At 39.3% G+C, this 17,730-nt stretch overlaps 1 protein-coding gene across 5 annotated transcripts in view; it reads right to left on the bottom strand.

Moving 5' to 3' along the window:
* The window catches only part of PAM (peptidylglycine alpha-amidating monooxygenase), an 87,074-nt gene that overhangs the window by 29,443 nt on the left and 39,901 nt on the right, over positions 1-17,730 (bottom strand). For all 5 annotated transcript variants that reach the window (XM_053474540.1, XM_053474568.1, XM_053474559.1 and 2 more), the window contains exon 14: positions 16,612-16,683. In XM_053474540.1, coding sequence (XP_053330515.1) covers positions 16,612-16,683 — 72 coding nt within the window. The remainder of the gene's footprint in view (positions 1-16,611; positions 16,684-17,730) is intronic.

Raw genomic sequence — 17,730 nt, forward strand, 5'->3', positions numbered from 1 at the left:
TCATTTTACATGCATGCTTTGGACCCCCATTGTACCGTGTAGGGTATGCCTGTAGAATATATAGCTCTAACAATTTCCGCAGCACTTCTTACAATACCTACATACAAAAGGTATGACACAACTAGAATTGACAGACTAAGACACGTTAAGTAAACATTGCCCAAGCTCAAAAGCATACAATCTCCAAGAAAGCCTGTTCTTGAGCTGGTGTCTTGCACATTGTAGTTACAGTAAGAGAAACATTTGGCTGAGTTCCTCTCCAGAGAGACAGGCTGGAGACTCCTACAGAATGCATACAGAGGATTCTGAAGATTCCCTCTATGCATTTGCAAATGAAATTCCCAGTTAACACTCGGCTTTCAAATGCATTTAAGTATTCCTGTACGTGTGAGAAGGGTCTTCGATTACATGTATTAGCTGTATACAGTTGTGATAACTGCACTCCTCTTATTACTTATTATTTTACTTTACCAGGTGGATGGTATATAAATGGACCAGACTCCCATCAGAAGTGGTAGAGGCTAATACAAAAGGGAATTTAAGCATGCACAGGATAGGTATCAAGCTATTCTGAATACAGATCAAAGGCTGATTATAGTCTAAGTTTTTACATCAGAAAAATGAGCAGACTAAATGGGCTGAATCTTCCATCAGATTTGATGTTTCTCTACAGTGACTTACACCGACCTTAAATGTAATTTTGTCTCCCGAGTTCAAATGGGATGTAACATTTCATTTAACTAATTTAACTACGATGGCTGTCCAGCTACTTGTGTAAGAAGCTGGCTCTTCGCAATACGCAGTTCAATTGGCGAGAATCGTCTATACATTGGCCCTTATTCAATATTCCAAAAAAAAATATGCAGGAAAAGAAATAGGTTTCATAGCAACTCAATCAAAAACTCATTCAAGGGCAATTGACTAAACTAGGATGGCTACGCAGTATATTTCCATCACCCGGGAGGCTGCTATTGTTGTCAGTCGTGTGATAGTATGTGTTTTGTGTGTTTACACAGAATGAAGTAGCGTGTATTTTAGCAGGCAGGAAAAAAGATTATATTTCACTGTATAGTTAATTCCTAGTTATTCTGTACAGAGTGCTTAAATGGTGCTTAAAAGTTTGTGCCCCATGTTTCAATTTATTCACAAAGCATTTGTTACATACTTATTCAGCACACACTATTTACAAGGTCCTACAAAATAGAATTTTCAAATAGGTTTATTGTTAAATAATCAGGTGTTCTGAACATCTCCAGTGATAATCACAGGGTCACTGATTCCAGATTATGAACTGCAGGTTAGGTAGCTGGATGAACTGCTGTCTGTCTCGTAGAATGAACTGAGAGATTCATAGCTTGAAATTGAGGCACTGTCCTCTACGTCTGAGTAGCCGTCCAAAGTACCGTCAATATTCTCAACAGGCGGCTTAATCACAGCCTCGATGGACACACTGTTGGTTTCAAAGCAGGAAGCCTGATACTTTTGGTTATCGGGAGAGCTGCTGGAATCCATTTCAATGGAGGAGCTGCTCACGCTTCTGCTCAATGAAGACTCCCCAGGAGTGTCTGGGGTGGGCTTGAAAAGCTCTTTGTCCATTTGATCCTCAGGGTGCTCATTTCTCATGAAGCAGCAACACCACAGCCTTATGGTGCTCCTAAAGAAAGAACGAGCTCCCATATTTGTCCTAGTTGATTGATTAAATTTGAATCCAAACTCTTCTCGCAGGAGAAAAATCTTGTGACGTGATCAGGATTGATCCAAACACAAGTGTGAGCAAGATTAGCTTGCTGACAACGTCATAGTGCTGGACATTCAGTGAGATCACAATGGAGTGGGAGTGGCTGTAAATGCTACCTTATATGGGCATGGGTGTGGCTCAGTATTGTTGCTCCAAGCTTGTTAATCTCTTTCCAAATCCAGTATGTCTATACTATGTAATTGGATGCTTTTGGAATTGCAGAATTAATGCAATGTCGTTTTCTTAAGGAAGGTATTTCATGTACCAATCAAATTATTTTATTATAGTTTACGTTTAACAATACAAAACATTAAAATAGAATTAAAAAGCAAAGCAGAACTCTATGAATCAAAATGTATAAATATATATTATTGTGTAGTAATATAATGGTGGAAAATGCACATAAGAACCAAAATAATGTGTGGCTCAAATGAGAAAATCCAATAACTCGCTGCGCCAGACTTGTAGACTCAAGCATGCAGATATATTCTTAAACAAAATACTTGGAAGAAAATGGAAGTAAGAGAAATTGCTGCTGATCTATTCTGTGACCACCAATAGACCCACTACCTACAGTAAACTGATTTTTAACATTTGGGGAGGGGGAAGTTAGATAATTTAATTTCTCTGTTCATAAATTGTGTTATCAGGACCACCTGAGTTTGGTTTTATTAATATGTTCTACAAGTTTGCAGGAATAGCTTCTTTATCCATTTCATGGATTTACATTACATTGTACTGTATTTCTACAAAACAAGCTGATTCTGTAGCACCGTGTTAGGGTGAGGCTTCGTCTCAGTTTTGATAATTTCTTAGACCCCTGTAATGTGTCTTAGTTATATGAATACACACATTGTACTTGAGATGAGTTGCTAATGTGTATTCTTTTTAAAGACCTGGTTTGACCATTTTAAGACTTACAGTCACACCTACCATCAATAAGGTTTAAAACAACAATCAACTCTTGTACATCTTTATTCCTGTCTTCAACAATGCCAGTTTTGCACATTTTAACATTCAAGCTAAGGTTTCTATTCTATAACATCATTATGGAAAGGTGCTGTTCTAATCAATTCATGCCCCCTTTGTATAATATGCTCACTTATGTGGCATCCCCTAAACATTGATATTACAAGAAGTAGATTTCCATATGATTTCACCTTTCTTAAAACGAATAAAAGCATTGTATGCTATTGCATTATAAAGGCTATAAAGACCAATATATCAATTTGCAGCCAGCAACCGTACTAATCTACAATTATTGGGCATTATTAACACAGGTAAAATCCACTCATGCAGAGCAGAAGTCAGGTTAAAATTAAATTGATAAACCAAATGAAACGCAACACATTTTTACTCTAGTACGGGCTGAAAATTATATGAATTATTACTATTCGTCATGTTTTTTGATGAACAGCATTGCACTAAAGGAATTGTGCTTGCTTTTTTTAATGTTTATTCCAAGTTTCCTACATTGCCTATAATAAGGCATATTTATTAAGCATATACATATTTACTATAAATTATATATACCGTATTTGCTCGATTATAAGACGACCCCCCGAAATCTGAATATTAATTTAGGAAAAAAAGAAAAAGCCTGAATATAAACCGACCCTATAAGAAAATAGTTTTACCAGTAAATGTTTATTCATGTAAACTATGTGAACTATTGGTTGTTAATAAAAGCTATGATTAAGAAAAATATTTTCCTTTTATTTTCCAACCTGCCCCCCCAGTTATGCACATCTGCCCCCAGGCATGCCACTCTGCCCCAGAAATGTCTTATACCCCCTATATGCCACTGTGTCCCATGATTTGCCTTTTAACCCTCTATATGCCACAGCGCCCCATGATATGCCTTGTGACCTTCTATGTGCCACTCTGCCTTCAGAAATGCCTTATACCCTTATATGCCACCCTGGCATTTAGGGGAATAAATGGCATATTGTGGGGCAGAGTGGCATATAGGGAGGTATAAGGCATTTCAGGAGGCAGAGTGGCATATAGAGGGTCACAAGGCATTTCTGGAGGCAGAGTGGCATTAAGGGGGTTAAAAGGCATACCATAGAGCACTCTGCCTACAGAAATGCCTTATGCCCCCCATTTAACACTCCCCACAAACTTACCGGTGCATCTGACTCCCCAGTGTGTAGTCGGGCCAGCGGGTAGACGTCTACGCGATTTGCGTAGGCGATTTCCGCTGCAGTTGGAAGGAGGTGCCGTTAGCAGTGAGGGTTGTCTGCGTCCATCGCGCATACACTCTTCGGGGAACTCTCCTCTTTGACAGCCGGAGAAGGTCTGCGCGATGGACGCAGACAACCCCTACTGCTAATGGCACCTCCTTCCGGCTGCAGCGGAAGTTGCCTACGCAAATCGCGTAGACGTCTATCCGCTGGCCCGACTACACACTAGGGAGTCAGAAGCACCAGCAGCGGAGGTTACCAGACAGGAGGATCCAGGTGCCCTGCAGGAGATCTGGATCTTAGTCTTATAGTCAGACCCCATATGGCCTATTTGAGCTTTAGGGTAGCACCTGTTTTAATCTGTATCGTATTATGTTAAGTATGTCAGCAAGTTCAAATACTAATAAAATCTAAAGACTCCTACAAAATGTATAAAAGTAAACACACAAGGAAAAAAATGCTGTGGATTAAATGAGCTAATCGCAATATATTTCTACCTGCACTTTATGGACAAACGTATTTGGACACCTGACTATTACAGCAACAGAGACAGCATTCTGAATACATAGACATTAATATGTAGTTGGTCCTCCCTATAACAGCTTCCACTCTTCTAGGAAGGCTTTCCACAAGATTTCTGTGGGGACTTTTGCCCCTTTCATCAAGTAGAGCATTTGTGAGGTCATTTACTGATGTTGGGTGAGAAGGCCTGCTCACAATCTCCGTTCCAGCTCATCCCAAAGATGTTCAATAGTTTTGAGCTTGGGGCTCTGTGCGGCCAGTCAAGTTCTTCCACAAACTCATCCAACCATGTCTTTATGGATCTTGTGCACAGGTGCACAGTCATGCTGGAACAAAACAGGGCCTTCCCCAAGCTGTCCCCACAAAGTTGGAAGCATAGCATTGTCCCAAATGTCTTAGTATGCTGAAGCATTAAGATTTCACTTCACTGGAAGTAAGGGGCCCAATCCCTGAAAAAAGCCCCATACCATTATCCCTCCTTCACCAAACTTTACAGTTGGCACAATGCAGTCAGGCAGGTTACGTTCTCCTGGCATTTGCCAAACCCAGACTTCCCCATCAGACTTCCAAACAGAGAAATGCGATTAATCACAGAACATGTTTCCAGTGCTCCAGAGTCCGGTGGTGGCGTGTTTTACACCACTCGATCCGACGATGGGCATTGTACTGGGTGATGTGGGGCTGGCACGCAGCTGCTCGGCTACAGATATCATTCCATAAAGCTCTTGCGGCACAGAGTTTTTGTGCTGATATTAATGCCAGTGGAAATTTGGATCTCTTCAGCTATGTAATCATTGTGTTGGCAACTTTTAGGCACTATGCGCCTCAGCACTCGTTGACCTCGCTCTGTGACTTTAAGTCGTCTTGCGCTTCATGGCGGAGTTGCTGCTGTACCTAAACACTTCCCCTTTCCAATAATACCCCTTACAGCGGTCCGTGGAATATCTAGCAGGGATGCAATTTCATGAACTGACTTTTTGCTAAGGTGCCATCCTATCACAGTTCCGCGCTTGAATTCACTGAGCATTCTTCACAAATGTTTGTAATTGCAGACTGCATGGCTAGGTGCTTGGCACTTGGTCAGAATTCAGTAATTAGGAAGTGTGTCCCAATATGTTTGTCCATATAGTGTATATTAAGGGATCATCATAATGCAGAACTCCAAGGATTAATACAAATACATTTCAATATGCATTACAATCATTCTGAATTACAGCTGGGAGAAAAAAATCTATATTCAGGTTATCAAATGCCAGGCTTAAGTAAGTAATAAATAGTGAGCAAAGGGAAGATGTATCAATATGAGAGCTACATTATTGTAACAAAGGAGCATATAAAATAAAGGAAATGGAGCAAGGATACTTCTCATAATTGAAACTAGTAAACAATTTACAGGTGTTGTTAAGGATGCAACATGATGAAGTTCATGTCTTCCTAGCTGTTAAGAAAATAAGAGTAGGTAGAGGAAAAATAAATAAAACCTCAGCTTTTTCTTCAGAGATCATTATATATAAAATTATAGAATTATCAGTTCAATGTGGTATTGCACTGTATTTAATGGTTTGGGAAAGGTTTCACTGGAAATGTATCATTATACATCTGTTTTGTCAATGATTAATATGAAACAAATATCCAAATCGGTAGGAACGCACTCCCAATGGGAAACACCAGAGAAAGGGGAAATTATTATTACTACTTATTTACAGGTATATCACGCTTTATGGACACTCACGAATAAGGACATAGTTGCAGCACAACCGTTCCCCTGTTTCTTATACTCGCTTTGTGAGTAACAGCATGACGCCAGTGCGTCAGTCTAGAGCCCTGCGCGGGACGGCTTTTTTAATCCCGCTCCCGCTGATTTTTTTCCCGCTCCCGCTGATTTTTTGCCCGCTCCCGCCACATTTGTGGTCAATCACGCCCAACAAGGCGGTGTCACGGGAAGTGATGTCACATCACGTGACTCCGTTTTGTTCCTGGGCGGAGCAAGAGAGGAGGCACTGTAAGGGAGCAGCGAGAAGGCAGCCTTGCGGGACTGCACGGGATTACCGGGACCCGCAGGTACAGTGCCTGACTGCCCGCTCACCCTCGCAGCATAAGCAAGACTGCCCAAAAGTTTTTTGGCGGGTCCCACGGCACCTGCCTCCCAATGCAGTCCTCTACGTCAGTCCGTCTCTGAGCGTTTTGTTGATTGTGTTGGAGATGACCTGACAGTTACAGTGCAGTACATGTATTGATAAGTGTAAAAAGGTAATGCTTAACTTTAAGTACATTTTCATTTTACATGCATGCTTTGGACCCCATTGTACCGTGTAGGGTATGCCTGTAGAATATATAGCTCTAACAATTTCCGCAGCACTTCTTAGAACACCTACATACAAAAGGTATGACACAACTAGAATTGACAGACTAAGACACGTTAAGTAAACATTGCCCAAGCTCAAAAGCATACAATCTCCAAGAAAGCCTGTTCTTGAGCTGGTGTCTTGCACATTGTAGTTACAGTAAGAGAAACATTTGGCTGAGTTCCTCTCCAGAGAGACAGGCTGGAGACTCCTACAGAATGCATACAGAGGATTCTGAAGATTCTCTCTATGCATTTGCAAATGAAATTCCCAGTTAACACTCGGCTTTCAAATGCATTTAAGTATTCCTGTACGTGTGAGAAGGGTCTTCGATTACATGTATTAACTGTATACAGTTGTGATAACTGCACTCCTCTTATTACTTATTATTTTACTTTACCAGGTGGATGGTATATAAATGGACCAGACTCCCATCAGAAGTGGTAGAGGCTAATACAAAAGGGAATTTAAGCATGCACGGGATAGGTATCAAGCTATTCTGAATACAGATCAAAGGCTGATTATAGTCTAAGTTTTTACATCAGAAAAATGAGCAGACTAAATGGGCTGAATCTTCCATCAGATTTGATGTTTCTCTACAGTGACTTACACCGACCTTAAATGTAATTTTGTCTCCCGAGTTCAAATGGGATGTAACATTTCATTTAACTAATTTAACTACGATGGCTGTCCAGCTACTTGTGTAAGAAGCTGGCTCTTCGCAATACGCAGTTCAATTGGCGAGAATCGTCTATACATTGGCCCTTATTCAATATTCCAAAAAAAAATATGCAGGAAAAGAAATAGGTTTCATAGCAACTCAATCAAAAACTCATTCAAGGGCAATTGACTAAACTAGGATGGCTACGCAGTATATTTCCATCACCCGGGAGGCTGCTATTGTTGTCAGTCGTGTGATAGTATGTGTTTTGTGTGTTTACACAGAATGAAGTAGCATGTATTTTAGCAGGCAGGAAAAAAGATTATATTTCACTGTATAGTTCATTCCTAGTTATTCTGTACAGAGCGCTTAAATGGTGCTTAAAAGTTTGTGCCCCATGTTTCAATTTATTCACAAAGCATTTGTTACATACTTATTCAGCACACACTATTTACAAGGTCCTACAAAATAGAATTTTCAAATAGGTTTATTGTTAAATAATCAGGTGTTCTGAACATCTCCAGTGATAATCACAGGGTCACTGATTCCAGATTATGAACTGCAGGTTAGGTAGCTGGATGAACTGCTGTCTGTCTCGTAGAATGAACTGAGAGATTCATAGCTTGAAATTGAGGCACTGTCCTCTACGTCTGAGTAGCCATCCAAAGTACCGTCAATATTCTCAACAGGCGGCTTAATAACAGCCTCGATGGACACACTGTTGGTTTCAAAGCAGGAAGCCTGATACTTTTGGTTATCGGGAGAGCTGCTGGAATCCATTTCAATGGAGAAGCTGCTCACGCTTCTGCTCAATGAAGACTCCCCAGGAGTGTCTGGGGTGGGCTTGAAAAGCTCTTTGTCCATTTGATCCTCAGGGTGCTCATTTCCCATGAAGCAGCAACACCACTGCCTTATGGTGCTCCTAAAGAAAGAACGAGCTCCCATATTTGTCCTAGTTGATTGATTAAATTTGAATCCAAACTCTTCTCGCAAGAGAAAAATCTTGTGACGTGATCAGGATTGATCCAAACACAAGTGTGAGCAAGATTAGCTTGTTGACAACGTCATAGTGCTGGACATTCAGTGAGATCACAATGGAGTGGGAGTGGCTGTAAATGCTACCTTATATGGGCATGGGTGTGGCTCAGTATTGTTGCTCCAAGCTTGTTAATCTCTTTCCAAATCCAGTATGTCTATACTATGTAATTGGATGCTTTTGGAATTGCAGAATTAATGCAATGTCGTTTTCTTAAGGAAGGTATTTCATGTACCAATCAAATTATTTTATTATAGTTTACGTTTAACAATACAAAACATTAAAATAGAATTAAAAAGCAAAGCAGACCTCTATGAATCAAAATGTATAAATATATATTATTGTGTAGTAATATAATGGTGGAAAATGCACATAAGAACCAAAATAATGTGTGGCTCAAATGAGAAAATCCAATAACTCGCTGCACCAGCCTTGTAGACTCAAGCATGCAGATATATTCTTAAACAAAATACTTGGAAGAAAATGGAAGTAAGAGAAATTGCTGCTGATCTATTCTGTGACCACCAATAGACCCACTACCTACAGTAAACTGATTTTTAACATTTGCGGAGGGGGAAATTAGAAAACACAATTTATGAACAGAGAAATTAAATTATCAGGACCACCTGAGTTTGGTTTTATTAATATGTTCTACAAGTGTGCAGGAATAGCTTCTTTATCCATTTCATGGGTTTACATTACATTGTACTGTATTTCTACAAAACAAGCTGATTCTGTAGCACCGTGTTAGGGTGAGGCTTCGTCTCAGTTTTGATAATTTTCTTAGACCCCTGTAATGTGTCTTAGTTATATGAATACACACATTGTACTTGAGATGAGTTGCTAATGTGTATTTTTTTTTAAAAGACCTGGTTTGACCTTTTAAGATTTAGAGTCACACCTACCACCAATAAGGTTTAAAACAAAGTTCTAGATTCTCTCAACTCTCTCAATTTTTATTCCTTTCTTCAACAATGCCAGTTTTGCACATTTTAACATTCAAGCTAAGGATTCTATTCTATAATATCATTATGGAAAGGTGCTGTTCTAATCCATTCATGTCCCCTTTGTATAATATGCTCACTTATGCTTTTTTTTAAACGAATAAAAGCATTGTATGCTATTGGATTATAAAGGCTATAAAGACCAATATATCAATTTGCAGCCAGCAACCATACTAATCTACAATTATTGGGCATTATTAACACAGGTAAAATCCACTCAGGCAAAACAGAAGTCAGGTTAAAATTAAATTGATAAGCCAAATGCAACGCAACACATTTTTATTCAAGTACGGGCTGAAAATTATATGAATTATTACTATACGTCATGTTTTTTGATGAACAATTTCATTTAACGGCAGCATTAGAAAAAAGGAATTGTGCTTGCTTTTTATGTTTATTCCAAGTTTCCTACATTGCCTATAATAAGGCATATTTATTAAGCATATACATATTTACTATAAATTATATATACTGTATTTGCTTCATTATAAGATGACCCCCCCGAAATCTGAACATCAATTTAGGAGAAAAGAAAAAGCCTGAATATAAGATGACGCTATAGGAAAAAAGTTTTACTTTTTAATAAAAGCTATGATTGAGAAAAATATTTTCCTTTTATTTTCCAACCTGCATGCAGTTATGCACATCTGCCCCCAGGCATGCCACTCTACCCCAGAAATGCCTTATACCCCCTATATACCACTGTGTCCCATGATATGCCTTTTAACCCTCTTAATGCCACAGTGCCCCAATGATATGCCTTTTGACCCCCTATGTGCCACTCTGCCTCAGAAATGCCTTATACCCTTATATGCCACCCTGGCATTTAAGGGGGATCAATGGCATATTATGGGACAGTGTGGCATATAGGGAGGTTTAAGGCATTTCAGGAGGCAGAGTGGCGTATAGAGGGTAAAAAGGCATTTCTGGAGGCAGAATAGCATTAAGGGGGTTAAAAGGCATACCATAGAGAGCTTAGCCTACAGAAATGCCTTATGCCCCCCATTTAACACTCCCCACAAACTTACCGGTGCTTCTGACTCCCTGGTGTGTAGTCGGGCCAGCGGGTAGACGTCTACGCGATTTGTGTAGGCGATTTCCGCTGCAGTTGGAAGGAGGTGCCGTTAGCAGTGGAGGTTGTCTACGTCCATCGCGCATAAACACTCTCCGGGGAACTCTCCTCTTTGACAGCCGGGGAAGGTCTGCGATGGACGCAGACAACCCCTGCTGCTAACATCACCTCCTTCCGGCTGCAGCGGAAGTTGCCTACGCAAATCGCGTAGACGTCTACCCGCTGGCCCGACTACACACTAGGGAGTCAGAAGCACCAGCAGCGGAGGTTACCAGACAGGAGGATCCAGGTGCCCTGCAGGAGATCTTGATCTTAATCTTATAGTCAGACCTCGATTATAAGTATATGGCCTATTTGAGTTTCAGGGTTTGCACCTGTTTTAATCTGTATCGTATTATGTTAAGTATGTCAGCAAGTTCAAATCCTAATAAAATCTAAAGACTCGTACAAAATGTATAAAAGTAAACACACAAGGAAAAAAATGCTGTGGATTAAATGAGCTAACCGCAATATATTTCTACCTGCACTTTATGGACAAAAGTATTTGGACACCTGACTATTACAGCAACAGAGACAGCATTCTGAATACATGGACATTAACATGTAGTTGGTCCTCCCTATAACAGCTTCCACTCTTCTAGGAAGGCGTTCCACAAGATTTCTGTGGAGACTTTTGCCCCTTTCATCAAGTAGAGCATTTGTGAAGTCATTTACTGATGTTGGGTGAGAAGGCCTGCTCACAATCTCCGTTCCAGCTCATCCCAAAGAGCTTGGGGCTCTGTGCGGCCAGTCAAGTTCTTCCACAAACTCATCCAACCATGTCTTTATGGACCTTGTGACAGGTGCACAGACATGCTGGAACAAAACAGGGCCTTCCCCAAGCTGTCCCCACAAAGTTGGAAGCATAGCATTGTCCCAAATGTCTTAGTATGCTGAAGCATTAAGATTTCCCTTCACTGGAAGTAAGGGGCCCAATCCCTGAAAAAAGCCCCATACCATTATCCCTCCTTCACCAAACTTTACAGTTGGCACAATGCAGTCAGGCAGGTTACGTTCTCCTGGCATTCGCCAAACCCAGACTTCCCCATCAGACTGCCAAACAGAGAAACGCGATTAATCACAGAACACGTTTCCACTGCTCCAGAGTCCGGTAGTGGCGTGTTTTACACCACTCGATCAGACGATGGGCATTGTACTGGGTGATGTGGGGCTTGCATGCAGCTGCTCGGCTACAGAAATCATTCCATAAAGCTCTTGCGGCACAGAGTTTTTGTGCTGATATTAATGCCAGTGGAAATTTGGATCTCTTCAGCTATGTAATCATTGCGTTGGCAACTTTTAGGCACTATGCGCCTCAGCACTCGTTGACCTTGCTCTGTGACTTTAAGTCGTCTTGCGCTTCATGGCGGAGTTGCTGCTGTACCTAAACACTTCCCCTTTCCAATAATACCCCTTAGAGCTGTCCGTGGAATATCTAGCAGGGATGCAATTTCATGAACTGACTTTTTGCTAAGGTGCCATCCTATCACAGTTCCGCCCTTGAATTCACTGAGCATTCTTCACAAATGTTTGTAATTGCAGACTGCATGGATAGGTGCTTGGCACTTGGTCAGAATTCAGTAATTAGGAAGTGTGTCCCAATATGTTTGTCCATATAGTGTATATTAAGGGATCATCATAATGCAGAACTCCAAGGATTAATACAAATACATTTCAATATGCATTACAATCATTCTGAATTACAGCTGGGAAAAAAAAAAATCTATATTCAGGTTATCAAATGCCAGGCTTAAGTAAGTAATAAATAGTGAGCAAAGGGAAGATGTATCAATATGAGAGCTACATTATTGTAACAAAGGAGCATATAAAATAAAGGAAATGGAGCAAGGATTCTCCTCATAATTGAAACTAGTAAACAATTTACAGGTGTTGTTAAGGATGCAACATGATGAAGTTCATGTCTTCCTAGCTGTTAAGAAAATAAGAGTAGGTAGAGGAAAAATAAATAAAACCTCAGTTTTTTCTTCAGAGATCATTATATATAAAATTATAGAATTATCAGTTCAATGTGGTATTGCACTGTATTTAATGGTTGGGAAAGGTTTCACTGGAAATGTATCATTATACATCTGTTTTGTCAATGATTAATATGAAACAGATATCCAAATCGGTAGGAACGCACTCCCAATGGGAAACACCAGAAACGCTTGAAGGCAGAGAAAAGGGAAATTATTATTACTACTTATTTACAGGTATATCACGCTTTATGGACACTCACGAATAAGGACATAGTTGCAGCACAACCGTTCCCCTGTTTACTTACACTCGCTTTGTGAGTAACAGCATGACGCCAGTGCGTCAGTCTAGAGCCCTGCGCGGGACGGCTTTTTTAATCCCGCTCCCGCTGATTTTTTTGCCCGCTCCCGCCACATTTGTGGCCAATCACGCCCGCAGGTACAGTGCCTGACCGCCCGCAGCACCAGCAAGACTGGCCTCCCAATGCAGTCCTCTACGTCAGTCCATCTCTGAGCGTTTTGTTTATCGTGTTGGAAATGACCTGACAGTTACAGTGCAGTACATGTATTGATAAGTGTAAAAAGGTAATGCTTTACTTTAAGTACATTTTCATTTTACATGCATGCTTTGGACCCCATTGTACCGTGTAGGGTATGCCTGTACAATATATAGCTCTAACAATTTCCGCAGCACTTCTTAGAACACCTACATACAAAAGGTATGACAAAACTAGAATTGACAGACTAAGACACGTTAAGTAAACATTGCCCTAGCCTTAAAAGCATACAATCTCCAAGAAAGCCTGTTCTTGAGCTGGTTTCTTGCACATTGTAGTTACAGTAAGAGAAACATTTGGCTGAGTTCCTCTCCAGAGAGACAGGCTGGAGACTCCTACAGAATTTATACAGAGGATTCTGAAGATTCCCTCTATGCATTTGCAAATGAAATTCCCAGTTAACACCCGGCTTTCAAATGCATTTAAGTATTCCTGTACGTGTGAGAAGGGTCTTCGATTACATGTATTAGCTGTATACAGTTGTGATAACTGCACTCCTCTTATTACTTATTATTTTACTTTACCAGGTGGATGGTATATAAATGGACCAGACTCCCATCAGAAGTGGTAGAGGCTAATACAAAAGGTAATTTAAGCATGCACGGGATAGGTATCAAGCTATTCTGAATATAGATCAAAGACTGATTATAGTCTAAGTTTTTACATCAGAAAAATGAGCAGACTAAATGGGCTGAATCTTCCATCAGATTTGATGTCTCTCTACCGTGACTTATACCGACCTTAAATGTAATTTTGTCTCCCGAGTTAAAATGGGATGTAACATTTCATTTAACTAATTTAACTACGATGGCTGTCCAGCTACTTGTGTAAGAAGTTAGCTCTTCACAATACGCAGTTCAATTGGCGAGAATCGTCTATGCATTGGGCCTTATTCAATATTCCAAAAAAATATGCAGGAAAAGAAATCGGTTTCATAGCAACTCAATCAAAAACTCATTCAAGGGCAATTGAATAAACTAACAACTGCAATATATAATTCCTTTCGTAAAGGAGAATTATTTGGTGGTTGAACTGTAGGGAGTAACATGATGTATGAGATACTGCTAGGTATAGGTTATTGGGCTCATCTATCAAACACAACTCTGCATCATCCAACACGCAAGAGGAAATACACAGAAGGATGGCTACGCAGTATATTTCCATCAATAGAGACACATGCTGGGGTTACAACGCCTGCCTGCTTCAGTCACGATTAAAGATTGATGAAAGCTGCTCAAAGGGAGAACAAATGTACAACAGGGATTTAGGCAGAAAACTAATACCCATATACCATATTAATTATGTTGCTATTTTTCGTGATAGCAGAACATCAGATGTAGTGAGATGAGTGAAATTCATTTAGGACGTGGCAAATAAAAAGTTCAAACTATAATAATAAATTTTGACCCTATCTGGTGCTCATTGTACTAAAATGGTCATTTTGGGATTATCAATTAATCTGGAGCTGTTTAATTATATAATAATTTATAAGATTTTTTTTTCTCCATCTGCATTAAATACAGCGCAAGATGCTGCAATGTAGAGTGGCGTTGACAAATAACTGGTTTTATTTAATTTTGTTCCAATAAACATCCTTTATCTACAACCCTGGAGGCTGCTATTGTTGTGTGATATTGTGTGTTTTTACACAGAATGGAGTAGCATGTATTTTAGCAGCCAGGAAAAACCCCCATTATATTTCACTGTATGTATTCCTAGTTATTCTGTACACAGTGCTTAAATGGCGCTTAAAAGTTTGTGCCCCATGTTTCAATTTATTCACAAAGCATTCCTTACATACTTATATAGCAGACACTATATACAAGGTCCTACAAAATTGAATTTTCAAATTGGTTTATTGCTAAATAATCAGGTGTTCTGAACATCTCCAGTGATAATCACAGGGTCACTGATTCCAGATTATGAACTGCAGGTTAGGTAGCTGGATGAACTGCTGTCTGTCTCGTAGAATGAACTCAGAGATTCATAGGTAGAAATTGAGGCACTGTCCTCTATGTCTGAGTAGCCGTTAGTACTCCCAGCCAAAGTACAGTCAATACTCTCAGCAGGTGGCTTAATCCCAGCCTCGATGGACACACTCGATTTAGTGTCGGTTTCAAAGCAGGAAGCTTGGCTATCAGGAGAGCTGCTGGAATCCATTTCAATGGAGGAGCTGCTCACGCTTCTGCTCAATGAAGACATATTGTCCACCGGAGCGTCTGGGGTGGGCTTGAAGAGCGCTTCATCCATTTGCTCTTCAGTGTGCTCATTTCCCATGAAGCAAGAACACCACAGCCTTATGGTGCTCCTAAAGAAAGAACGAGCTCCCATATTTGTCCTAGTTGACGGATTAAAATTGAATCCAAACTCTTCTCGCAAGAGAAAAATCTTGTGAGGTGATCAGGATTGATCCAAACACAAGTGTGAGCAAGATTAGCTTATTGACAACTTCATAATGCTGGACATTCAATGACATCACAATGGAATGGGCGTCGCCGTGAATGCTACCTTATATGGGCATGGGTGTGGCTCAGTAATGTTGCTCATTGAGCATGGTCTACTGTGGATACATTTTCTGATAGAAAAATGCATAGTTTATCAGGGTAGAGTAGTGTGAATTTATGTTATTGCATAAGAGTGTAAATTTCTTTCCTGTTCGAAAGTTTCACTGAATAGTCTTGTAATATCAGGATCTTTTTGATGTTGGAAACTGATGTTTCTATTTCTTCAATATGCTTTTAGAACCGTTCGTTTATTAGGGAAGTGGAGAAACTTTGCTTTTGCTGGCCTTGGTCCATATAAAATAACAAAATACATTTATCTGCCCTTTATAAGCACAACTACATGTCTCCCTGGTGACAAGCTCCAAGGTTGTTAATCTCTTTCAAAATGCAGTATGTCTATACAATGTAAGTGGATGCTTTTGGAATTGCATCGTTTTCTTAAGGAAGGAATTTCTAATTATTTCATTTTAGTTTACGTTTAAATATCAGGTTTAGCAATACAAAACATTAAAATAGAATTCAAAAGCAAAGCAGAATGTATAAATATAAATATTTATATATTATTGTGTTGTAATATAATGGTGGAAACTGCACATAAGGACCAAAATAATGTGTGGCTCAAATGAGAAAATCCAATAACTCGCTGCGCTAGCCTTGTAGACGCATGCAGATATATTCTTAAACAAAATACTTAATGATAGTAACATAAATGCTTAAGTTAAAAACCACACCTGATTACATAAAATGTAGCATGTGTATAATTTTGAGTGTTTTTTTTTTTAGTATTTGTGTTGTATTACACTATAATAAACCTACTTGTCAGATACATATAAGCCTCTTTATTATTTCTTCATGCTTTAAGCCCCACTTGATGATGTCAACCAATTAAATTGAAAATAAAGGGTTTTTTCTGTGGAGTGCACATGGTCCAAGTACAAGTGTACACCTTAACAAGCATTGATAATACATACCCTGATCTAATACTTCCTCTTCTTCTCTTTTAGGTTGCTGGAGAGCGGTTTTCACCTCTAGTTCTTTTGGTTCTGGAAAACCAAGAAAAAAAGACACATTTCTCAATATAGTCATAACATCTGATATAATTTTTGTTCCCTAGAAAAAAGTTCTATTAGGAATTTACCAAAATTCTTCTGTAATCAGCGGGCACTAGACTTATCCAAACTCAATCTCCTCCTCAACTCCAGATAATGTACAAAAGGTGTTGGGTTCAATTAACAATTTAAAGTCCAGACTTTTGTAGAAGACACAGACTACATCCCACATATATACTCAGCAGTAAGAAATTCTACTCCCAGGGCACAAATTCAACAAGGAGCACTAAACTTTTCTCTTAGTGAGCAAGTGTCAGAATAACAGTCCCAATAACAGCACCAATTACATCCTTGTCTGTACTTCATGCCAGAAATGTATTAATGCTAATTGATAAACTTCACATGTAATTGTACATGAACTTCTCCCAAGACACTTAAAATTAGTATTCTAATTCATTACTGTATAAAGGGCAGAAAAAGAAAATGAATAATTCAGTAAAAATAAAAAAATGTTTTAACCCTTTCAATACTGGTGCATATGTCATGAAAGCAACAACAACACGGGTTACATCTTCCATGTTAAAATGTCTGCAAACTCTTCCATGTATGTGCAGGGTATTTGTTTTATGGCGCATTATTGAGTTTAGACTAAACGGTTATAGATGTAGTTGTTTCATCATCTAAAATATGGAAAATGTATTTATTATAGATGTGCTACAACTCTACATACTGTATTAAAAAATGCAGGTGATGTTGGTACCTAAACATTTTATTTTAGTTTTTATATTTTCTAAATTCTATAAATTCTACCACCACAAACTTGTTTTTAGACAGGGAGCCATATCGCAAACCATGCTTCTTAACCACCACAAACACCAGATTTAGGTGGCTCACTAATTCAAGTCCTGCAATCTGTTCTATTTGGCTAAAATATTTCTAAAGCAACTAAAGGAGCTTGAGTTAATGTTGCATAAAAGTCTAAGAACTAAACTCACTCTAGCAAGCTCTTGGGTTAATGATGCAGAAATCAGAGAAAAGGGA

This window comes from Spea bombifrons, chromosome 1 (assembly GCF_027358695.1).
Source record: "Spea bombifrons isolate aSpeBom1 chromosome 1, aSpeBom1.2.pri, whole genome shotgun sequence".
In the NCBI taxonomy this organism is placed as follows: Eukaryota; Metazoa; Chordata; class Amphibia; order Anura; family Pelobatidae; genus Spea; species Spea bombifrons.